The sequence below is a fragment of the Leiobunum rupestre genome, chromosome 4 (genome assembly GCF_980474605.1).
Source record: "Leiobunum rupestre chromosome 4, qqLeiRupe1.1.hap1, whole genome shotgun sequence".
Taxonomy (NCBI): domain Eukaryota; kingdom Metazoa; phylum Arthropoda; class Arachnida; order Opiliones; family Sclerosomatidae; genus Leiobunum; species Leiobunum rupestre.
In genome coordinates, this window is record NC_143387.1 from 53,462,997 (window position 1) to 53,488,989 (window position 25,993).

A 25,993-nucleotide genomic window follows, 5' to 3' on the forward strand; every position below is an offset into this window, starting at 1 on the left:
AAGTCGGTGAGACAGAAAAACAACGTAAAAGCGCGCGCTGCTGATGACGCAAAAAATTTGTTTTGTACGCGCGGCGCGTTCCAGTTATAAGAGACCTAAGCCTAAATTGCGCGATTTTAAAAGTTAGGATAGTTCGCAAATCGCTCATACGGGGTTAGGGGCGCTGGCGGAAGCCCCTAAGATGGCGGCGAAAATTCAAACCCAAACACCTGGCGTTAGTTTTCGTTTCAACTTCTTGGGCCAAAAGCTATTTTTCCCAGACAAAAAAAGGTACGAGTTAGTATATTGAACGTCTTGTTAATCTTTTGATACGGAAATAAGGCTATATTTGGAAAAGCTTGGCCGTTCCCCTTTAAATATAGAATTACGCGCCTGGCATTCGGCTAGTCCTGCTGGTAAAACGGTGAATTTACAATTCGACATTTTACTGGTTACCTTAAAGGCCGACTACATAAATCTTCGGTTTACTCTGTCTTTCACTGGAAGTAGGCTGACTGCATGGCACACGGTAATGCAGTAAGCCTACTTCCAGTGAAAGACTGAGTTAACCAAAGATTTATGTAGTCGGCCTTTAAGAAATAAAATTAAAAAAGATAGCGCGAGAACATGGCATTTTTAATATTTTTAGTTCCTAACCTCACCGTCACGGTGTCAATATCAATTTGGGTGATGGGGAGCCCATAAGTTTGATATCTTTGAAACCGTTATACCGATAGCAAATGCCCAACGCTCATGCGATTTGACAAAACGTGGTATCTCTGCAACTGTTTGATCACAAATTCTAAATGTTACACAAATCGATAGCCAAAATCGATCCCTGGTGATAGCGGTTATCCTAAGATGTTGCTCAATACGATCAGCTAGGCTAATAATAATATAATATAATAATCAGCTAGGCTAATAATAATATAATATAATAATCAGCTAGGCTAATACCCAAGGCCCCACCCTAGGCCCAAGTCATCTAGCGACTAGGCCATATTGTTATATGTTTATTCGATTCACATCGGAGTCTATTTTAGTGGGCATTATTTGGGTAGTTCTAAAATTGAGTACTACCCGAAACAATTAATTTTGCAAGTCATTATTAGTAGTGGTAAATTTGGTTTTGACAACAAATTTTTTGCACAAGTTACATCATTAATTAATTAATTTTGATTAAATTTGCGTAGTTCTAAAAACTCCTTAAAATAGGCCCTGACCCACTTTGGTATATAACATTGAAACATGTTTCTGATGTATGCTACATGATCTGTTCCCTCAACTTATATCAATGAAACTTGTTATATTTGATAGAAAACATTTTTCTGAATTAAGTCATACATGACAATTGACAGGGTAACCCGGGCTCATCGAATTTAGAGGTCGAGTACACCTCAAGTTGAGGCATCCAGTGAGAGATGGTCGGTGATGAGGCCTGTGCCATCTTATTACTTATTATTTGACCAAATGATTTTATGAATTAATAAAGGACTTATTTTATGATCCAGTTTATTTTCCCTGGATATATTTAAAAAATAGTATAGCATAAATAGTGGAATTTGGGAAATTTAATATGTGAAATTATCATTGAACTTACTTAGGGAGATCGAGTACTTGGTACCAGACTTCAGCAGTGTATCTCTGGATATATACAATATCAAAATAAGCTCCTATCTTAGATTTCAATGCGAGTTTTTTTGCACGGTGCCTTACCTCGTAAACACCCTCTACGCGTTTTAAAATTGTCAAACTTCGAAGGCAACGGCGAACGAAAAATAACTTAAATGAATGTCAGTACGTTAAATCCTTTGGGTTTTGTATAACAATAACAGGGTGACCACAGTTCCTATAATTCTATATTTTTATATTATTTAACGGTCTCCCATTTTTCTCCTATAATTTCATGAAATAATTTCCCTATATTTTAACCCAAAAGTCGGATTAAATTAAAATATTTGATATTTTACTCTTAGAAGTCGGAAGAAATTAAAATATTTCATATTTTACTCTTAGAAGTTGGAAGAAATTAAAACTCTTAGAAGTCGGAAGAAATTAAAATATTTGATATTTTACTCTTAGAAGTCGGAAGAAATTAAAATATTTGATATTTTACTCTTAGAAGTCGGAATAAATTAAAATACTTGATATTTTACTCTTAGAAGTCTTTAAAACATCCTAGTTTTTAAAGATGCTTATTTCTAACACTGTTCGCCGATAGTTTTTGACAATTTCTATCGACTGCTTATATATTAATACGCTTTATTATTTTAGAAAACCCTTATTTCCTACCCTGTTCAGATAGTTCAGTTATCTCTTGTGAGCCGCGAGCGCCATTTTCGTCGTCTGCTTATAATTTTATAATAAAGATAGTTCCTACATTTGATTTATTTGTTAACCATTTTCTGTACAAAGAATTAATTGATGTACGGTTAAAACATGGATTAAATAACCTTACAGGGATAGTTCTCTGGGGTACAATACTTGCTCCAGACGTACTATGGTGGCCAGAATTGTCAACGACCGGAAGTCTCGATTTTACCGATACACGGGGGAAAAATTGCAAACGGGGTGCAATCGCGATTGATGAAATTATTATTTTTGTAGGCCAAGGCCTATCTATTGAAAACTTATTTACAGTTTGAAAGCCTATAGACAATAAAACGAGAAATTATTTCCCACAATTAACCAGGAAGCTCCAGAGCCACTAAGGTACTGACCACGATTGAATATTTCAATTTCAAATGTATTAAAACAAACCGTTGGAAAAATATTAAATTCGCCAAAAGCCGCCGCGAGATGGCGACGTGTCAAGAAATCTTGTTCCGGATTTGTATCGGTAAAGGGGCTAAAATTGAGGGGACAGCAAAAATATCTGGCAGCCTCGTTTGAAATAAACCTCTTCAACTCGTAGTATAGTAAAACGTATTACAGAGAACTATCCCTGTCAGGTTATTTAATCCATGGTTAAAATGACTAGAAATTCGGACAAATCTAGCTTCAGCTATCACGTCAAGTAAATCGAACCAGTCACGGTGTAGTGTTAGAAATGAGTCTATTAGTCGTGTGAATAGTAGTTTTGTTATATATATTTAAGCTGCTGCTCAAATAGACGAAACTATAAAGTAAATTTGGTCTTAACCAACTTGTTAAAATGGGAAAACAAAATCACGGGACTACCATATCACAGCCAACTTCGATTCGGTAACTCGTGTTCATAGTTGGCTGTGCGACGGTAAATAAAAACCTTATTCCTTACAGATACTGCAGGCAGCTAATTAACTTACACCTTTCTGTTACAAATGTTTTAATTAATAATAATAATTAGATAATTTATATGAATCGATCAAAATTTAAACCGCCATTAACAAAATAAAATGAATAATAGTTCGTATTTCTTAGGATAGATGGCGCTGCAGTTCTCCACAAAGTCACGTGACTACCATTAAATAATAACATTAATCAGCTAGGCTAATACCCAAGGAATCGAGTGACTTTTAAAGCCATTACTTCAGGTGGCCGGGTTACAATGCGTGGGAAGGTGGTGGATAGCCCTTCGTGCCACGCGAGCCAACAGTTCCCTACACTTACTATTACCATAAGCCTATCATATGGTCCCCATAAGTAATGGTCAACCATAGGGTCCCGTGGTATCGGCGTTGTCATCTTCTTTTCCAAAATATTCTCTTGGTAGAGCAGCCACGCTCGGGTTGATAAATTCCACACAAAACGCGTCTAAGTCTCACACTTGAAACATAAATACCCTCAGGAACACAACTCTTATTTCTAATAGCCAGTTTTAGGTTTTGATGAATTATGTGGCCAAGGAAAGTGTTAATTTTAAGTTTTAAAGCGATAAAATTTCGAATAAGCCTTGGCTACGTTGCCAAGGGCTCGCGGCGAAGATTTCTCCAGCGTGGTTCTAAGTTTAAAAACGTTCGCGCACGGTTTACGCCAAAGACTATATAACGCTTCGCTTACTAGACAGGCGTGTTCTATGGCCCAACTTGCATACCGATTGTGGCTCCATCTCGACGCTGGCCCAAAATTTCCCCTAGCTTGAGCTGTGTTACTAGTGGCGCCTCTAGCCGCGGGTCCAAATATTACCCCAGCTTTAACAGTGCTACAGAGGTGTTAACAGGTTTTTCCTAGGAACACGACTGTCTAGTAAGCGAAGCGTTATATAGTCTTTGGTTTACGCGCATTCATAATGCATTTCGCGAAATTTATTTAAAAAATGCACAGCTGAGGATGTAGCCACTAGGAGGTCCAGATTTTTAATATTTACCTCTTAATAACGGGTATGTGATCGTCAAAACTTTGGCCTAGACCTTTATTTATGGGGACCTTATGATAGTTTTATGCTATTACCGTTAACGTCATTAAGTTTTTATGGAAAGGAAAAATTGAAGAACTCGAGCAAACCACTTTAACCAGCTAAATGAGCTTTGAAGTGATCTGAATTTACGCTAAAGCAGATCGAAGTTAACTCAAATTGGCCCACAAAAGTTTCAAAGTTAATCTAACTAAACCATACATAATCTTACATACGGTAGTCTGAATTATGGCCAAAAACGTTAGCGGTGTTTCATATATAAACGTTTTATCTCGTGTTTGTAGTAAATCATTTTACATTAAGGTGAAGCTCGCGCTACAAAATGCTTAGTGATAACGTTTACAGTGTAGTTTTATCTCGCGCAGACTGCTTAGGATACGCGTTTTTTTAACGCGTCCTTAACCCGTCCATTGTTAGATTGTCTCGGGGATATAATCACGTCTGATCGTGAGGTTTTTATTTTTTCATTTTAATTAATTTTGGGAAATATCTTCGTGCGCGACCGGCTACACTCGAAACCGCAGTCCTCCGATCCTTTCATATTTTTTGTTTAAATTTCTGCAGAGATATTCGCCTCTTTAAATAAATCGTCCGATAGATAATGAGACCGACCGAAAAGCCCCGTGAAACGCAATCTACACGAAATAGGATAATCGCCAGTCGCCACTCCGAAACGGTAACCACTCCAACTTTCGATGGCTTTCGAAGGACACGTTTTGGATTTACCTTTTACGCGTTTTTTCTCCCATCGATAGGATCTCTCTCGGCGCAAAATTGATTTTAGCATTCGAGTCGTGTATCGGCCATTTCCCATTGTGAAAAATTAAATTCATTACTATTATCATTATCGAGTACGAAAATTTTTAATTATTGTTTTTCTAAACGGAGAAATCGTGTACTTTATACCTGTTTTTTTTAATTTTTTTTCTATTTCGCAACTTCTGATTTATTGTTCGATTTTACGCAATTGTTTTTACAATTTTTAAGTGCAAAATTATTTTAATATTTTGAATATTTTTTATGGTTAAATATATTTCGTGGAGTTTTTTGGTGGGGGGGGGGCGTAATTACTATTGAATAAAAATTTAAATTGTAGTCGAAAGAAAATGATAATAATTTATCAATACTCAATACCCAGAATTATAACAGAGAATCATGAAGCCGCGATTATAGGCTTTGTTTTGCATGATTTCTGGAACTTATTATCCGCTCTGTTCACCTTAATGCATACTTGTCAATATCAAATAAGTACTCGGTATGATAGCATAGGAATAATTTTATTTTTATTAAGTTCAAGTTGGTCAGTTTGGGGAATATTTTACTAAAAGGAGACGACCCGAGGTGATAATCACCGATTTGGTTCAAACTCGGGTATAGTGTACACCTCCATGTACCTTAAAAAACCTGCAAGGGAAAAGTTGCGACGGGCTTTCGTTTTGCCATGGCAACCGAAAACGTTTTTGACAACACAATTTGGGATTTTTCCATTGAAAATAACATGGGAATCTGAAGGATTTTAAGGGTCCCTCTAGAGCATAGCGCCGAACCAATTTTCAACGGCGGCGGCGGGAACGATAATTAGTTCGGCGGCGGCGTGGCGCGCCGATTTTCCGAAAATAATAGGCGGCGTTGAAAAAACTCGGCGGCGGCGGCGCCTAAGGGGAAAAACTGCCCCCCCCCCTCAGAAATAGCGCCAGCCTTTTAATAGACCGCTAGAACTTAAATTGTTAAACACATTTAAAAAATACATGTTTAATATAATGTCTTTTATTAAAATAGGAACCACTTGTTTCCAAAACAAAGAAAAAGTAACTTTGGTTACATACTATCAGATGTAACTTATTTAATCATAAGTGTGCCTGAAAGAATTTTTTCATAATGATACCTTGTTGCAAGGATATGACGTTATTGACGTCACTTCCCAGTCGATGACGGTTTTATCCTCATCAAAACTAGTTCTCGCGTAGGGGGGAATGAAGTTAAAACCAGTTTTACGCGACGTTAGTGCTGTATTTTCTTTGGTGGCTGTCAAAGACTATATAAAGTTACGCGTAGCTTTATATAGTCTTTGGAGGCTGTGAAACAAGGTCTCATTTAAATTTTTAATACAGATATGTTAAACAGAGGCACACTTATGAGTAACTATGTCACATATGATACTAGTAAACTAAAACATTTACGCTAGTAATAACAATACTGTACTAATTTACTACCATTTCACTATTATTATTATCTATACACTCTTTTTAGAAACTTTTGCTGGGCGCCGCCATTATCGTACAGACAACCAACGAGCCAGCCCTCTACCGCATAAATTTCATCCCCCCAAATCCGGTTTTTTCCCCCCGCGCATTTAAGTCTATTATCACAAATTATTTTACCTTTGTATCAAAGGAATTTTTAAAATGTAATAGAATAGCTATTGCTGAATGCAGCCAATGCAGCTGATACGTTTCTGTACTTATTACAAAATACGATGCGAGGCAACTCCAAAGCCGTTTTCATTTCTCTCTCTCCTATCCCAGCTATCTGCTACAGAAAATCTTGGTGCGCGCGGTGCAGTGGTGCCAGATCTTTTGGAAATTATTAATTATTTTTAATTTTATCACGCTAGTACGGTGCACCCAACAGCCTAGGAATCGTAGCACTACTAAAAGAAAAATCTATGTAGTTTAGATCTCAAAACGTAATTATTATACATTAATAATGGAAATTAATTCGGCGGCGAAATGAAAATGTTTCGGCGGCGGCGCCGCCGAAATTAAATTTATCGGCGGCGGCGTTTCGGCGTTATCTAAATAATCGGCGGCGGCGGCGGCGTTTGATCGGCGGCGCTATCCTCTAGGTCCCTCCCCCCTGTGAAACCTTTTAAAAAATGATTTTTTTTTAAATTTCAAAAACGTTAAGAAAATTTAATTGATTTTAAAAATTTAATTTAATCAAGTTTAAATGCAATTTGGTCAATTGGGGAACCCTTAAAATCCTTCAGATTCCGATTTTATTTTCAATAGAAATAATTCCAAATCATGTTGTCAAAAACGTTTTCGGTTGCCATGGCAAAACGAAAGCCCGTCGCAATTTTTCCCTTGCAGGTTTTTTAAGGTACATGGAGGTGTACAGTATACCCGAGTTTGAACCAAATCGGTGATTATCACCTCGAATCGTCTCCTGTAAGAGCTAGTAACGGAGTGACGTCATCACAAGAAGAAAATCTCCCCCTAGTGAGACGCTGTCCAAGGCTACGTGGTTTCCACTAGCGCGTGTAACGTCGCGTCACTCAACTTTGCGACGTACAAACGTTTTGACGCACGTAAAGAAAAATGCATTAAAGCTTGTTTTCCACTGGCGCGCGCAACGACGCGTTTCTCAGCTTTGAACCATCAAACGTTTTTACGCGAGTTAAGAAAATAACATTATGACGCGCGCTAGTGGAAAACAAGCTTAAGGCGCACGCTAGTGGAAATCAAGCTTGACGCGTTAGCGAGTGGACGCAAAACGGCGACGAAGCCCGTAATGCAGTCTGTCTTGTGAATAGCTCTCAGTAAAACTTTTGCATGTGAAGAATAGGAAGTGTCTCACTTATGTAACAATCTTATACACTTATGGAAATAAAAATAGCAACTTTAGCTTTGACGAGCCTTTGAAATGTCTCTCGGCGTTCTAATGTATAGGGTTTAGATAAATTGCCGAGTTGCTACTACTCTTCCGAGGACGGTCATCCAAATATTCTAACCAAGTTATTAATCCCCTCCCATCGGAAGGTGACGTCAACTGCTTTTTACACACAATCTTAAAGGATTGTTGCCGATGTCGCCGTATTCGACATTAAGCTCCTAGAATTAGGTTTAGAAGGGCCAGGGATATCTCAATCGAAAGGAAATATCATGCCCTTGGTAGCCCGTTATACATTTTTGAAATCCGAGCCCGAAAGGTTAATCATTTTTCCATTTAAGTGGTTTTTCGCGATTTTCGACTTTAAATCTACATACGTTTTTAAATTAAGACCGCCTTGGTTGAAAATTATATTTTTAGTTACTACTGATTATTTCTGAACTTTGTTTTCCGTTTCATTAAGAATTTTAATTGTATGTGAGATTTCTGGCCAATTCGCGGGACTTCAACCACCTCATAACAGGCGCCATCTAACTAAAAGAAATGGCTACCTTATTTTCAAAACCAGGTAACTCGAAAAATTCGGTTTGCCTAAAAATTAATTGAAATTAACGCGTTTGCGATTCGCTACCTCATGTCCAAAACCAGGTAACTCGAAAAATTATTTTTCGATAAAATTCCTCTTGGGTTTATTATGTACAAGATGATTGAAAATTAAAAATAAAATAAAATTACGTAATAAAAATTAGTTCAAATTTAATATCTAAAATATATTTAATACATCGGCGTATTGTGTGTATTTAAATGTCCGTGAAATCTTGTTTATAATCAAGAATGAATTTATGAATCCTCTTATGGTCGTATAAGTAAGCTCATTCGCCCTTTGAAAACAAAATGGCGTATTCCGACGCCATTGAAGCGCACTCCGGTGACGTTTTTCCTTCCCCCCATTTGGGGTCCCGGTAAAACTCGACCATGATGCCCTCGGACCGTTTGAACATAGTCATTGTCAGTAACTATTAAATAAATACAATATTTCAAGGGCGATTAAAGTAAGGGGTCTTGGGGAAATTTTGGCAAATTTTAGTACATTTCGGTGGGGTGGCGGAGTGGTTAGCACTTTCGCCTCGCACCAAATAAGCCGGGTTCGATTCCAGCTTGTGGTACTGGATAAAAAACTCGGAACCCCTCCTGCGTAGAGTTTGCAAGTTATCTCCCCACTGGTTAAAGGGGTTTTCCCTCGAGTTCTTCGGTTTCTCCTTTCCATAAAAACTTGTAGAGGTAATAGTTAGTGTAGAGAGATGTTAGCTCGCGTGGCATGAAGGGCTTGCTACCAGCCTCCTACGCATTATAACCCGGCCATCTGTTTAAAAGCATTAAATTTTGCAAGATGACTTGGGCCTAAGGTGGTGCCTTGGGTATTAGCCTAGCAGATAATTTTTTTTTATTTTACTTGGTGTCGCCGCGGTCGATTTCGGACTTTCGCCATGCGTTGTCCCACGTAAAACGTTATCCTCCCTAAATGAAATAATTTGGTAATATTTTATTTTTCGAAGGCGTTTTTGGAGGAACTGCAGAAAAATCAGTCGGTCAACGCATCGGCCAGTAATATCATTGGTCAGTTCGGGGTCGGCTTCTACTCGACGTTTATGGTGGCCGACAAAGTGGACGTTTACTCCAAGTCGGCCCAAGAGGGTAGCAAAGGCTACAAGTGGTCTAGCGACGGGTCAGTAGCTCCAATTAATTATCACTTTGGTCAGTGAAATAGAACTCCACGTATTTCAGGAGTGGCACCTACGAAATCTGCGAGTCCGAAGGAGTTCAAATCGGCACCAAGATAGTGCTGCATCTGAAGACGGATTCTAGAGAATTTTCCGATGAAGAAACTATTAAAGGTAAGCTGCATGCTTTAGTTATAAGAGCGTCAGTAGCACCTGACAATTAGTTTTTTAAGTTGCGTGTTTTTCTCACTAGAGGCGTTTATCCTCTATATGTTCGACCATATTTTTCTTACTAAATAAATAAATACATACATTAGGTGGTTTCTAATCTAAAATTAATTATAATATACGTGTTCGCGTTTCGCTACCTTATTTTTCAAAACCAGGTAACTCTAAAACTTCCTTTTTGTCTAAAAATTATTTTAAATTAACGCATTCATGTTTCGCTACCTTATTTCCCAAACCAGGTAACTCGAAAAAGAATTTTTCGTTAAAATCATCTTGGGTTTATTAATTTAATGTACAAGATGATTGAAAATTTGTTCAAATTTAAATTTAATATATAGTTAATACATCGGGGGGATTGCGTGTACTTAAAAGTCCATGACATCTTGTTTAAACTGATTTCGATATTTTGGAACTGATTTTCGCCAAGATTTCGGAATTTTCAAGTTGATTTGAAGATTTCTAAAATAAATTTTCTCTATAGTGTACGATTAAATGTTACTTTGTTCGCTGTAACTAGGTGCCAAAAATATACTGTCTACCTATATACAACCATATTAATCAAGAATTTTTTGAAAATGGAGGCGACCACAAACCATACAGAGAAAATACTCAACATTTATTTAGCACACTCATTGTTAAGTATCAGCATGAATTTATTAATATTCAACCATGAATATAGAACAGTGGGTTATATACCTGGTACCATCATTATTAAAAAAAGGCTGGACTTTCTGCCGATTTACGTCACAACGACCAATCGGAGGTGAAAGCAAATGGCGCGAAAAATCCCGCTCGCGCTCTGGAGTTACAGTGAGTCAATTTTTGCGTCTATAAGTTTGCGTTTAGTTTTTAGACTCCCCAAGTTTTACATTTATTATGATTTAAAAAGTGCGTTTAAAATGTCCGTTTCTACCAAGATGACTAGTTCAAAAGTGAATCTTTTGAAAGCCATTCTTTCCACCTCTTGTGATATTTTTAAGAATCTATCATTAGTTCATTTACGTAACTTATTGGACCTAGGCTTAGCATCATTTGAAATCGGATTGAATCATTTTATATCTTTGGTTACAGCTAGGAATTCTGGTTGCATTTTTGAAGTATCATTTTTAATTCACAAGGAGAGTACCCGAGGTGTTTATTGCAGAATTTTTTCAAAGTCGGGCGTAATGTAGACCTATATGAAATATTAAATTTCCCTAAAGGAGACGTTGCACTACCCATTCGATTTGCCATGGCAAACGAAAATGTTTTTGACCACTTATAACAAAAAAATCTCCATTTAAAAAAGCATGGGATTTTCTCGGTTTCACCTACGAAAATTTAAAAAAAAAATTAAAATCACGAAATGGGTATTTTGTACCACATTTAGGTAAATTTCATCATTTTTGGGTTAATTGGAACAATTTTGAGGTAAATTTGTAACAATTTTTGCGTAAAATAAGGAAAAAATATTATTTTTGGCAAATCGAATGGGTAGTGCAACGTCTCCTTTTGGGAAATTTCATATCTCATATAGGTCCACATTACGGCCGACTTTGAACTAAATCGGCAACAAACACCTCGGGTACTCTCCTTGTCAGTGAAAATACTTGACTCAATAATAAGAAATTTTCCAATTATTTATTTTTATTCATAACTGAAAATTATCCAAAAATATACGAAAAAACCGATTATTTTTGCATATTAAATCGTTGTTTATTCGTATAAAATGTTCATAAAAAACAATTAACCCAACTTTTTATGGTTAATCGAAATTTTGACGGTTAATTTATTCGTTCCGCCGACCTCTATTATCATTCACAAACGTAAACCAAAATAGTCTAGATGCTTGAGCCATTGTGGTTTTATAATTCCTTCCTCCTTATCAAGGGCTAACCTAGCAATAATCTTTTGGGTTAATTCTTCACTCGGTAAACTTATTTTAGATAAACTAACACTAATTTAACTCGCAACTTTCGCGTTTTTTTTAACCCATAATTGCTATTATTAAACGGACCCGAAATATTTATATTTTAGGCAGACGACTGTATCCGATGACGCCACTGTGGGCGGGGTTTAAAAGTTCAGCCTTATTTTGAACGTGATTGCGCCAGTATCATAGGATATCTATATTCGTAGTTGAATATGAACATAAGCCTATCATAAGGTCCCCATAAGTAAAGGTCTACCATAGGGGCCCATGGTAACGGCGTTGTTCTGGAGATAAGAAAATTAGCGTACGACGATAGGGCAGTAGCGCCATCTTCGTTTTCGAAATTTCTACATCTAAAATATTCTCGCTCGCTCGGGTTGATAAATGGCCTCACAAAACGCGTCTAAATCTCAAATTTTAAAAATAAATACCTTCAAAAACACAACTGTTATTTCTATTACCTATTTTTACGATCTGATGAATTATTTTGCCAAGATTTAAGTGTTAATTTTAACTTTGAAAGCGAGAAAATTTTGGATAAGCCTTGGCTACGGTGCTAAGGGCTGAGGGCTATCGGCGGAGATTTTTTCCCATGTGGTTCTAAGATTAAAAACGTTCGCGCATGGCTTGCGCGCATTCATAATGCATTTCGCGAAATTTATTTCAGAAATTCATAGTTGAGGACGTGGCCACTAGGAGGTGCAGATTTTGAATACCTACCTCTTAATTCCGGGTATGTGATCGTAAAAAATTGGGCCTAGACCTTTGCTTATGGGGACCCTTATGATAGGCTTATGATATTGAATAAATTAATGGTATCAGTGCAACGGCCAGACGAGGATACCAACATCATAAGGCAGCACGTTGTGTCCCGGTGTCCGTCGGCCACAGAAAGCGAAAGACGAGAGAGAGAGGCTTCATTCGAGGATTCGTAAATGCACTATTAATTTAAAAAGCTAAAGAGAAAATGAAAATTCTCCCGCTTTCTTTTGAAGCAGTTCCGACATCATATTTTTAGCTGAAAAATGCGATAAATTAAAACAAAGCCCCGAAAGTGGAGGGCTGGAAAAGCTCCTTACTAATGGCCCCTTTTTTACGAGCTCGAGATTAATTACTGTGGAAATGCAACGTGTGGGCCGAAGAACCATGACGCCCCCGAATCGTTTCCGTTTTTAGCCCATTTTACTCCTACGTTCTTAATGCGCCTAAATATAAATTCATTTCAATTATTCAATTATTTACAAATGTATGTTATTACGTTGGGTATTAGTTACGCAGTTGGCCGTTGTTAATGGACCTTTGAGGGTTTAAAGTCGCATTTGAAAAAACAATTAATTCTGTAATCCTTTGTACTACAATTTGAAATTGATTTAAAGGGCTACGATGACGTTTCGTACACGAAACCTGGAAAAGTCAGGGAATTTAAAAATGTTTCCAAAAGGTCAGGGAATTTAAAAATGTTTCCAAAAGGTCAGGGAATTTAAAAATGTTTCCAAAAGGTCAGGGAATTTAAAAATGTTTCCAAAAGGTCAGGGAATTTAAAAATGTTTCCAAAAGGTCAGGGAATTTAAAAATGTTTCCAAAAGGTCAGGGAATTTGAAAATGTTTCCAAAAGGTCAGGGAATTTGAAAATGTTTCCAAAAGGTCAGGGAATTTGAAAATGTTTCCAAAAGGTCAGGGAATTTGAAAATGTTTCCAAAAGGTCAGGGAATTTGAAAATGTTTCCAAAAGGTCAGGGAATTTGAAAATGTTTCCAAAAGGTCAGGGAATTTGAAAATGTTTCCAAAAGGTCAAGGAATTTGAAAATGTTTCCAAAAGGTCAGGGAATTTAAAAATGTTTCCAAAAGGTCGGGGAATTTAAAAATGTTTCCAAAAGGTCAGGGAATTTAAAAATGTTTCCAAAAGGTCAGGGAATTTGAAAATGTTTCCAAAAGGTCAGGGAATTTAAAAATGTTTCCAAAAGGTCAGGGAATTTAAAAATGTTTCCAAAAGGTCAGGGAATTTAAAAATGTTTCCAAAAGGTCAGGGAATTTAAAAATGTTTCCAAAAGGTCAGGGAATTAAAAAATGTTTCCAAAAGGTCAGGAAATTTAAAAATGTTTCCAAAAGGTCAGGGAATTTGAAAATGTTTCCAAAAGGTCAGGGAATTTGAAAATGTTTCCAAAAGGTCAGGGAATTTAAAAATGTTTCCAAAAGGTCAGGGAATTTGAAAATGTTTCCAAAAGGTCAGGGAATTTGAAAATGTTTCCAAAAGGTCAGGGAATTTGAAAATGTTTCCAAAAGGTCAGGGAATTTGAAAATGTTTCCAAAAGGTCAAGGAATTTGAAAATGTTTCCAAAAGGTCAGGGAATTTAAAAATGTTTCCAAAAGGTCGGGGAATTTAAAAATGTTTCCAAAAGGTCAGGGAATTTAAAAATGTTTCCAAAAGGTCAGGGAATTTGAAAATGTTTCCAAAAGGTCAGGGAATTTAAAAATGTTTCCAAAAGGTCAGGGAATTTAAAAATGTTTCCAAAAGGTCAGGGAATTTAAAAATGTTTCCAAAAGGTCAGGGAATTTAAAAATGTTTCCAAAAGGTCAGGGAATTAAAAAATGTTTCCAAAAGGTCAGGAAATTTAAAAATGTTTCCAAAAGGTCAGGGAATTTGAAAATGTTTCCAAAAGGTCAGGGAATTTGAAAATGTTTCCAAAAGGTCAGGGAATTTAAAAATGTTTCCAAAAGGTCAGGGAATTTGAAAATGTTTCCAAAAGGTCAGGGAATTTGAAAATGTTTCCAAAAGGTCAGGGAATTTGAAAATGTTTCCAAAAGGTCAGGGAATTTGAAAATGTTTCCAAAAGGTCAAGGAATTTGAAAATGTTTCCAAAAGGTCAGGGAATTTAAAAATGTTTCCAAAAGGTCGGGGAATTTAAAAATGTTTCCAAAAGGTCAGGGAATTTAAAAATGTTTCCAAAAGGTCAGGGAATTTGAAAATGTTTCCAAAAGGTCAGGGAATTTAAAAATGTTTCCAAAAGGTCAGGGAATTTAAAAATGTTTCCAAAAGGTCAGGGAATTTAAAAATGTTTCCAAAAGGTCAGGGAATTTAAAAATGTTTCCAAAAGGTCAGGGAATTTAAAAATGTTTCCAAAAGGTCAGGGAATTTAAAAATGTTTCCAAAAGGTCAGGGAATTTAAAAATGTTTCCAAAAGGTCAGGGAATTTAAAAATGTTTCCAAAAGGTCAGGGAATTTAAAAATGTTTCCAAAAGGTCAGGGAATTTAAAAATGACTCCAAAAGGTCAGGGGAAAGTCAGGGAATTTGAAAATCGTCCAAAACATTAAGGGAATTTTAAAATGACCCCAAAAAAATCAGTCAAATTAATTTTTGAAGGATGAATTAAAAATATTTTTCAAGATCTTACCTCTAACCATTCATTTATTCTACAAAAATTTGTACGAACCCTGTCATAATAGCAAATTAAGTCAATCATATGGCGGCAATGGCGGCGCCAGTATTTTGTGTAGGCTTTTATTGCAGCTCAAATGTGCTCCTTTAATAAATTTTAAAATAAATAAAATAATCAGCTAGGCCTAAGTCATCAAGCGACTTTTGAAGCCATTAATTCAGGTGGCCGGGTTACAATGCGTAGGAGGGTGGTGACAAGCCCCGCATGCCACGCGATCGAGCCAACAGCTCCCTACACTAACTATTACCGTTAACCTTAACAAGTTTTTACAGAAAGAAAATGCCTCTGTTTGGGATTATACAGGTTAAATTGAGGAAGCAATTCTGGGGGCCCTTAAAATCGTTTTGTGGGCCCCCAAGTAAAATGAAAGCTACGCTATAGCCTACCCCTGGAGCCGCCACTGTATATCTGAATAGTGGATTTTGTTAAAATGTTGCTCTTACGTCAACTAACAGCTTTATTAGTATATTCTTCGCACTCGCTCTATATTCTCCTGGCGACTGAAGCGCGCGCGCTCTAAGATTTGTAAAAGTAAGGGATTGTGACGTTAAAGGGAATATAACCTCACGTATTTGGTGTGGAACACTAACGTTTGCAGGTCTGGCCGCTCTTGCCTTTGGCTTTAAAAATGTTTGGCGCCACTGTACATTGTAATTTGAAAGATTGAAGGGGTCTTCCGTAAAGATTGCATTGCAGGTTATATTCCCTTTAAGAACCACATTAAAACAAGAAGGCCACAATTATTTCAGTCATCTTAGCTTGCTCGTGGGTGTGGCTTGTCTTCGTTGCCATGGTAAAGCGTTTAGGTCGGCCATGACATTAAGACGCCCATGGCGGTCACGCGATTATTTCGCAGGATCGGGCGGCGTTTTGTCCGGTGGTCTGTGACGTAGAATAATGTCAAGGCGGGGCTTAGCTACGAGCTCCCAACTAGTGAAATTGTCACGCCCGTGTGGCCCTTAAACAACGACTTCTCTCAATTTTCAGTGTATATAATTTTCTAGAGCATAGCGCCCATTTAATTTCGGTCGTCGAAAAACACCCGGCGGCGGCGAGCCCGCTAACTTTTCAAAAAACTCGGAGGCGTTGATTTTTTCGGCGGCGGTGGCGTGAAGGGGAAAAATGTGCCCCCCTTTTGTTTTGAAAATTTGTTAAAAAAATTTAAAGGTTTTTGAAAAAAAAAGTTAGTAGGAAAACTAAAATTTCGGCGGCGGGAACAAAACTTAACGGCGGCGTGCCGAAAAGTAAATGACGAGCGGCGGTTCGGCGCCAGATAAAATATCGGCGGCGCTAGGCCCTATCACTGTCATAGGTTACCTAAAACTAACGCGATTTTAACACACGAGTGACGTTAAAGGAAGATCGTATCAACTAGAATTGTTAATTTTCTGGAAAAATTAAATGCGGAAAAGTTTCAGGGAAGTTTTCCGGCAATCGGGAAGATAAAAAAAAACATATATTTATATTTAATGGTTTTATACTAGACTAGTTTAGAGACTTAGTTTTACTTTTGGATTCGCCAAAATGAGCCGAAAATGCCGCGAAATTTAAATTTGCTAACAATATTAGGCTAGTTTTGGAATTAAAACATTTTTTTTTCTTTTTATCGGAAAAAATACGGAAAAATTTCCGACTTACTTTAGTTTCAATGTATTAGGTCTCCCAAAGTATAAATAATCGCTAGATTTTAAAATACATTTTCCCAGTTAAAATACTAAAATTACGAGGTCTTTTTTAAATAAAAATAAGACTTTTATGTTGATGCGTACTGAAGGAAGTAGTTTTATGAACACGGCCAACAAGTCCGGATATTTCATGATATATTTGTTAACCCGCTATGAAAATAAACTCAAAGGCCAAGACTTATTACTTACAATTTCTGTCATGTTTACAGAGGTGATCAAGAAGTACAGTAACTTTGTTGGCAGCCCGATTTTTCTCAACGGATCTAAAGTTAATTCGCTGCAAGTAAGATTCTTTGACATTATAATTCGTAATATCATAAGTAAATTACTAGAAAGGTAATCGGGCAAGATGACGGACCAGGCTTATATACAAATTTATACGGGTTTTAAAATATTTTTTTAACTTCCGGTTTAGTCAGTAGATAACATCCGGGTCAAGATAAATTTAAGAAAATGAAATTTTATTTACATCAGTCGTATTTCTATTTTAAGCCACGACTACCGCTTCGAAGTAAAATGTGTAGCGCGTCCCTCTAAACATTTATTGGTCCATGTAATAACTGTTTCGATTAATATTACTTTATAACAAACATTATCAATTTTATTTAATCATGAAAAAATTTCCACGATGTGGCATTTGGGGAAAATACGCCTAATTATTTTAAAACTAACGTATTCTTTCGAGTGAAAAATAAATTAATTTTTCGAAACGTTACGAAAAATGTTACATTAAAAAAAGCGATTTAGAAGCCAAAAAGAAATATCCTGGTGCTATAGGCGCGCGCTAATTTGGAATGCCAAGCATAGAGCACTTGTTTCTTTTTCACCGTCAAATAGTTTTCTAACCAATTTTGACCCCGTGGCGACCTTACGTCACGACTTTTGGGGCATCATATCCCGAGTGTCGCCCTCGGGCGGCCAAAACTAGAACTAGAGGCGGGGGTATTTTTCTCTCTCCATCCTTGCCTCCAGAATAAGAACGACTTTAATATATACTACTAGGATGTCGGCGAAATAATTTAATAGACTCAAAAAGATTCCGACAAACTTTTTTTTTAAGAATTAAGGGAAGGTGGCGCCTTCTATCTGTGATATAAAATACTAAAATTTCTTTCTTTTGGGGGTACAAACTGAAGAGGCCTACGGAAGGTTAGGGGTCTTTGATTTTTTTAGCCGTAGCGCTAAATTTGCCTACATTTGAGGGTGGACGCCCCGTTTGGGAAAAATAAAATTACCGGTACGTCAAACGTAAAGGTTGTGACGTACGTCATCCAAAATGTTTGTCACATCACAACTCGTACGCAAACAATTTGGAAATGACTGTGGTTAAATTTCTTGAAACTCCTAAAACAGGGTTCGTATACGACCTGGAAAACCTGGAAAAGTCAGGGAATTTGAAAATGTTTCCAAATGGTCAGGGAATAGTCAGGGAATTTGAAAATGATTCCAAATGGTCAGGGAAAAGTCAGGAATTTTAAAATGGTCCAAAAAAGTAAGGAAATTTTAAAATGACCCCAAAAAAATCCGGCAAATAAACTTTTGAAAGATGTATTAAAAATACATAATCAATATTTTTCAAGATTTTACCTCAAACCATTCATTTATTCTACAAAAATGGTCAGGGAAATTTGGCAGTTTGGTCAGGGAAAACCTGGAAATGTCAGGGAATTTAATTCCGGAAATTTTGTACGAACCCTGTAAAAGTGCTATGTAGGAAAATTAGGCCCTAGGGGCCAGAGAGCGCGCGAATAGGGGCCCATAGAGTTATATTTACGGCCTTATCAGTGTACGGTGCATAATCTGTAAATGTCATTTTAATGTTTTCTAATTTGATTAACAGATGGCCCTATGAGTCAAACGAAAAACTAACCGTGAAATGTATTCCATTTAAATTTAATTTCAATCTACGCTTCTATCTTGGCATTAAGAAATACGACACAATGTTTTTAATTTGGCACCTTTGTTGCAACCGTAAGGTATAGCAAATTAAGATTTTTTGGTTTTGTAAAAATATCTGCTTATAGAATGATACTTTTCAATTATTGTCCACAAAAGACCTATATTTTATAATAATCTTCATTTAATTTGACTAGTTTAGGGCCCTTTAAATTTCCCCATTTTTTTTAACCTGGTCATTTGATGGTCGTTTAGGCGCTGTGGCTGATGGATCCGAAGAGTGTGAGCCGCGAAGATCACACGGAGTTCTACCGGTTCGTGGCCAATTCCTTCGACACTCCTCGATTCGTGCTCCATTTCAACACCGACGTGCCCCTGAGCATTCGTTGCCTGCTCTACGTGCCCGAGGGCAAACCGGGGCTGTTCGAAATGAGCCGCGACGCCCCCGATTCGGCTACGGGAGTCTCGCTCTATTGCAGGAAAGTGCTAATCAAGAACAAGGCCGAAAACGTTCTTCCGAAATGGCTGCGTTTCGTCAAAGGTAAACGAACGATTCGGCTTATCCGCTAATGAGTCCGTGTTACACTTGGCTGATGAGTGTTAATTTCTCTCTGGCTCGTAGGCGTTGTGGACAGCGAAGATATTCCGCTCAATCTTAGCAGGGAACTTCTACAAGATAGCGCACTTATTAGGTAAGTTACGCTAGAGCTTCCCGTTGCTAGGGAACGGGATGGAAAAAGCGTAAAGGATAATTCGGTTGCTAGGAAACGAGTTGACACGGCGGAAGAGCATCGGGAAAGCATTCGGTTGCTAGGTTACGCGATTGAAAAAGTATTGGATGGAATACGGGTTGCTACGTTAAGAGATTGAAAGGATTGGAGGAGAGGCGTGGGATCACGGGATTGCTATGTTATCCAATGGAAAGCGACATTAGGATTGTACTAGGAAAACGGCAGCTACGTTTTAGGGATAATTCGGTTGCTAAGTAACGCAATGGAGAAGCATCGTTATCACACCTCATATATTTTATAGTTTTTCCTCTAATTAAACTATTTTCCTCTAATTAAACTATTTTCCTCTAATTAAACTATTTTCCTCTAATTAAACTATTTTCCTCTAATTAAACTATTTTCCTCCAATTAAACTATTTTCCTCCAATTAAACTATTTTCCTCCAATTAAACTATTTTCCTCTAATTAAACTATTTTCCTCTAATTAAACTATTTTCCTCTAATTAACCTATTTTCCTCCAATTAAACTTTTTACGTCCAATTAAACTTTTTACGTCCAATTAAACTATTTTTCTCCAATTAAACTATTTTTCTCCAATTAAACTATTTTTCTCCAATTAAACTATTTTTCTCCAATTAAACTATTTTCCTCCAATTACACTATTTTCCTCCAATTACACTATTTTCCTCCAATTACACTATTTCCCTCCAATTACACTATTTCCCTCCAATTACACTTTTCCTCTAATTACACTATTTTCCTCTAATTAAACTATTTTCCCCTAATTAAACTATTTTCCCCTAATTAAACTATTTTCCTCTAATTAAACTATTTTCCTCTAATTAAACTATTTTCCTCTAATTAAACTATTTTCCTCTAATTAAACTATTTTCCTCTAATTAAACTATTTTCCTCTAATTAAACTATTTTCCTATAATTACACTATTTTCCTATTTTATTATAATTGCCCTATTTTATTATAATTGCCCTGTTTTATTATAATTGCCCTGTTTTATTATAATTGCCCTATTTTATTATAATTTTCACATTTTACTATAATTTTCACATTTTACTATAATTGTCATATTTTACTATAATTGTCATATTTTACTATAATTGTCATATTTTACTATAATTGTCATATTTTACTATAATTGTCATATTTTACAATAATTGTCATATTTTACTATAATTGTCATATTTTACTATAATTGTCATATTTTACTATAATTGTCATATTTTACTATAATTGTCATATTTTACTATAATTGTCATATTTTACTATAATTGTCCCATTTTACTATAATTGTCCCATTTTACAATAATTGTCCCATTTTACAATAATTGCTCCATTTTCCTATAATTGCCCCATTTTCCTATAATTGAGTAGTATCACCTCGTAGCTTTGGCCATGGCCGCCGTTTTAGGCGCGTTTTTTTCCCTATGGGAAAAAGCATGGGTGACGTTGTGTGATGTAGCACTGACACTACCATATTGCGCTACGTTCCTATACTTTTTGAATAAATTTTCGTAATTTACCTAAAAAGTTAGAAAGCAATACGTCAGTTATTGAATCTTATCAAATTTATTCTACCCTATTAAAAATCGTAACTAGCTCAGCAAATTATTAGACCGAATTACCTCCAAAAGTATTTGAAGTCTCATATTTTCCGTAATTTCATTAGAAACTATCCCACATTTTATTATATTTTCCAAAAACTAATTAGCCTTTAAAATCCTAATAAATCTCTCCTATAAGTTTTTTTAAGATTTACTTGAAAATCCTATAATTAATTAATTAAAAAAATAAGTCAATAAAAACAAAGTAGTTGCATCGGCCGGGAATCGAACCCGGGTCACCCGCGTGGCAGGCGAGTATTCTACCACTGAACCACCGATGCTATGAATGGAGTTGTAGGAGTTTAATTCTAAACACTAAATATAGCATTATCCCTCGAGGCAAAAGTGGACGAACGGGTTTCATTGGACTGGGAAAAAAGAGGATGATAAGGAAATCTTGTTCAAACCGAGCAGAACCACTATCTTCCGTCTCGAAACAAAACAGCTATGGATATCAGCATCGGTGGTTCAGTGGTAGAATACTCGCCTGCCACGCGGGTGACCCGGGTTCGATTCCCGGCCGATGCACGTTTTTTCTTCCCGAAATGTATTTAATGATTAATTAATTTTTATTAAAGGAAAATCCGTACTGTAATAACAAATCGAATGGTCCGACATCTTTTCGACCAAATGCGCAAGGACAAAGACAGCTACCAACAATTCTACAAAGACTATTCTATTTTCTTAAAAGAGGGTATCTTGACCAGTCACGAGCAGGTCGAAAAGGTGAGAGGGGTCGAGCCCACCGCTCCTCTAAATATCACCTAACTTCAACCTAAATAAAATTAACCAAAAAATGCGGCGAACTTTTCTTCTAGGAGGAGATCGCGAAACTGCTTCAGTTCGAGTCTTCCATCAAGGAGGAAGGCGAGAAGGTCACGATGGCCGAGTACTGCAGTCGCTTGAAACCCGGACAGAGCGATATCTACTTTATGGCCGCCCCCAGGTAAGAACTAAGAACGTCTGTCAAATAACACTTCAACAAGGACCCAAACGCCACACACGAGATAAAACGTACGATATACAAACATAGACATATTTGACAGCTTGGTGAAAATCCTCTCACAGAGGTAACGCCATTAGAATCCGAATTTTAAATAAACGAAGTCTTACCAGATGGCGCCATCAGTCTAAATCGTTGAAATTTTAAATTAATTTAAAATTATCAACAATTTTAAATTCGTATTTCGTTTTATTAAAATGTTTTCCAGGGTTGCACTTTTACTTTCAAAGTTTTTACATAAACATTAAAATTGATTGATTGATTTAGTAATAAATTATAATTCGTAGTTTGCTCTTGGGTATGGTCCTATTTTCATTGCCATAGTAACGAGTTTATGTCGGCCATGACATTAAGACGCCTCTGATCATGGTCACGTGATTAATTGGCAAACCGGATTGCACGATGTTTTTGGTCATAATCTTAAACGCAGTGTTGCCAATGTGGGATTTTTGGCGATTTTTTGGGCTGTGTGGGATAAAGGGATTTTTAAGCGAAAATCATTGATTTGGTGGGATTTTTGGCCTGAGTTTTTGAAAAAGCATTATTTCCAGAAATTCATAAACCGAAAATATCAGACTTATTTAATCACAATAACCATAATATTAAAAATACTGCTCATTTAAGCGTACGTTTCAATCAAAGAAGAGGGTAAAATGACTTAACAAAACATTTCCCAGATTTTTTTTAAAAAATTATTAGTAATTTTTATTTAATTTTTTCCCGCGCTGGCCTACGAAACTTGAAAATATTTGGCATGTTTTCCGCTGAGTTTTGAGAGGGGGCGTGGCTAAAAACGTGTAGGGGGTTTGGCTGGAAATTTTGGAACTGGACTGTGGGATTTTCGCTCGTCAAACATTGGCAACACTGCTTAAACGCGCCTTCCCAATCGACCGCCATTACCTTACAGTCTACTGTCTACGGGGAGGGTGATGAAAAAACCGGTTTTTGGGGGATGAAATTTCTGCGGTAGAGGGCTTGCTCGTTGGATGTCTGTACGATAATGGCGCCGCCCGGTAAACGTTTCTAAAAAGAGTGTATATGTTTTAAGCTTGGAGGAGGGAAGTATTCTGGAGTGGAAAATCCCATAGCGGTAATAAGAACGTCCTTTCCCGCCTATTGCTGTTAGAATTACCCAGACTACCCCGGTTTTTGGTCGGACGTCAGCTTTATCCTAGGAGGATTCAAGTGTACCTGGAGAAGAAATTTGTATTCCCCCGACCAATGCCTCGCGGCTCGGCTACAGCTGTCACCTGGTGTGTCAAATACTTGGACATAACGTTTTTAGCGCCACCTACAAAGCTTCAGAGTAACCTAGGAGTTACCAAAACATTCGTCTGCTAGACAGTATTTCGAACTTAACGGTTTTTAGCTTAGGCCACGTCGAAGAAATTTGCCCGAAAACTATATAATTTCAAAGAAATGAATATTAAGTTTTATATTTAATTATGGGGAAATATTGTTGCTTTGACAACTGTCGTAGCGATTCTAGGTGCCATAAAAATATAATTTTTTATCCAGTTCCTAAACCAAACACGTGGTCATAGTTCACATTTCCCCCACTAGATGGCTCCGTTGTAGTTTTATGTCCAAGGGTTTGAGACTTTGAGCAGCCTCTCCCGTGGCCCCCCGAATTCTTCTCCAGGTACACTTGAATCCTCCTAGCTTTATCTGCCATCATTCTGGCTTGATGACGTCCGACCAAAAAGTGCATGATGGGAATTTTACCAAGCCGCAGGTGGCGCCCGACTTTTCCACTCCAGAATACTCCTCCACTCCAGAATACTTCTCCACTCCAGAATACTTCTCCACTCCAGAATACTTCTCCACTCCAGAATACTTCTCCACTCCAGAATACTTCTCCACTCCAGAATACTTCTCCACTCCAGAATACTTCTCCACTCCAGAATACTTCTCCACTCCAGAATACTTCTCCACTCCAGAATACTTCTCCACTCCAGAATACTTCTCCACTCCAGAATACTTCTCCACTCCAGAATACTTCTCCACTCCAGAATACTTCTCCACTCCAGAATACTTCTCCACTCCAGAATACTTCTCCACTCCAGAATACTTCTCCACTCCAGAATACTTCTCCACTCCAGAATACTTCTCCACTCCAGAATACTTCTCCACTCCAGAATACTTCTCCACTCCAGAATACTTCTCCACTCCAGAATACTTCTCCACTCCAGAATACTTATCCACTCCAGAATACTTCTCCACTCCAGAATACTTCTCCACTCCAGAATACTTCTCCACTCCAGAATACTTCTCCACTCCAGAATACTTCTCCACTCCAGAATACTTCTCCACTCCAGAATACTTCTCCACTCCAGAATACTTGTCTCCTCCAGAATACTTGTCTCCTCCAGAATACTTGTCTCCTCCAGAATACTTGTCTCCTCCAGAATACTTGTCTCCTCCAGAATACTTGTCTCCTCCAGAATACTTGTCTCCTCCAGAATACTTCTCCACTCCAGAATACTTCTCCACTCCAGAATACTTCTCCACTCCAGAATACTTCTCCACTCCAGAATACTTCTCCACTCCAGAATACTTCTCCACTCCAGAATACTTCTCCACTCCAGAATACTTGTCTCCTCCAGAATACTTGTCTCCTCCAGAATACTTGTCTCCTCCAGAATACTTGTCTCCTCCAGAATACTTGTCTCCTCCAGAATACTTGTCTCCTCCAGAATACTTGTCTCCTCCAGAATACTTGTCTCCTCCAAGTTTTAAGGAGCGGCTTCGCTAAGACACTTCCAAAAAGGCCCGAATTTATTCCCTCCCCTTCAAAAACGTTTCACTAGGCGCCATCTATAATAAATAAGAAGATTCAATTCTGAGAACAAATAAGCAAGTTTCAATAACTGTACCGCCATCTATCTGCTTTAAAAATGAGTATTAGGATGGTACTTGTCACAACAAAGAGAAGCCATAACTGACGTCATAAGTCACCGCTGAGGTATGACGTCAAAGTACCATCCTCGTCTAATAGCGCGTGTGTCAGATATTATTATTGATATCTAGTTAGGGAAACAACTTTTTAATGACTTTCTTTAGGAATTGGTTTTATGAATAATATTTGAAAACAAGCTACCGAAGGTTTCTACCCTCCCAAAAAGATTGCTACGTTCAGGGTTCGTACACGATCTGGAAAACCTGAAAAATTCAGGGAATTTGAAAATGATTACAAAATGTCAGGGAAAAGTCAGAAAATTTTAAAATTATTCCAAAAGGGAAAAGTCAAGGAATTTGTAAATGTTTTAAAAAAGTAAGGGAATTTTAAAAGGACCCCAAAAAAGAATCAGGCAAATAAATTTTTGAAAGATGTATTAAAAAACCTACATAATAAATATTTTTCAAGATTTTACCTCAAACCATAAATTTATTCTACAAAAATGGTCAGGGAATTTGGAAATGTCCGGGAATTTAATTCCGGAAATTTTGTACGAACCCTGACGTTACGTCCCTGTTTCTAACTCTTGTTTTGCATACTCTAATTAATTTAAATAATAATTATTTAAAATATCTAATATAATTTTTCTTATTAAAAGTTAATAACTTTCGTTCGATCTAAAGTGTATCTTTCGCTACCCCGCAGTCGCCAATTGGCCGAAGCGTCGCCGTACTACGAAGCGGTCAAGCAAAAGGAAGTGGAAGTCCTTTTCTGTTACGAACCTTACGACGAACTGGTCATGATACAACTACAGCAATTCAACCGAAAAAGTCTCACTTCGGTCGAAAAAGAAATGAGACGCGAGAAGGAGGAAGACCCACTACAATCCACAGGTATTTAAATTAATTATAATTTTAATCACCCCGCCAAAAA

The 25,993-nt window shown here is 37.1% G+C and overlaps 1 protein-coding gene and 2 non-coding genes across 3 annotated transcripts in view; 2 read left to right on the forward strand and 1 right to left on the reverse strand.

Annotated features, from left to right (window-relative positions):
- Trap1 (TNF receptor associated protein 1) overlaps positions 1 to 25,993 on the forward strand; it is a 50,310-nt gene that overhangs the window by 20,065 nt on the left and 4,252 nt on the right. The window contains exons 5-12 of the mRNA XM_090173250.1: positions 9,484 to 9,653; positions 9,713 to 9,822; positions 17,120 to 17,193; positions 19,062 to 19,347; positions 19,429 to 19,498; positions 21,737 to 21,884; positions 21,977 to 22,104; positions 25,766 to 25,953. Coding sequence (XP_090029376.1) covers positions 9,484 to 9,653; positions 9,713 to 9,822; positions 17,120 to 17,193; positions 19,062 to 19,347; positions 19,429 to 19,498; positions 21,737 to 21,884; positions 21,977 to 22,104; positions 25,766 to 25,953 — 1,174 coding nt within the window. The remainder of the gene's footprint in view (positions 1 to 9,483; positions 9,654 to 9,712; positions 9,823 to 17,119; positions 17,194 to 19,061; positions 19,348 to 19,428; positions 19,499 to 21,736; positions 21,885 to 21,976; positions 22,105 to 25,765; positions 25,954 to 25,993) is intronic.
- On the reverse strand, positions 21,369 to 21,439 carry TRNAG-GCC (transfer RNA glycine (anticodon GCC)). Its single transcript has one exon. It is a non-coding gene; the product is annotated as a tRNA-Gly (tRNA).
- TRNAG-GCC (transfer RNA glycine (anticodon GCC)) lies at positions 21,616 to 21,686 on the forward strand. The gene has a single exon. It is a non-coding gene; the product is annotated as a tRNA-Gly (tRNA).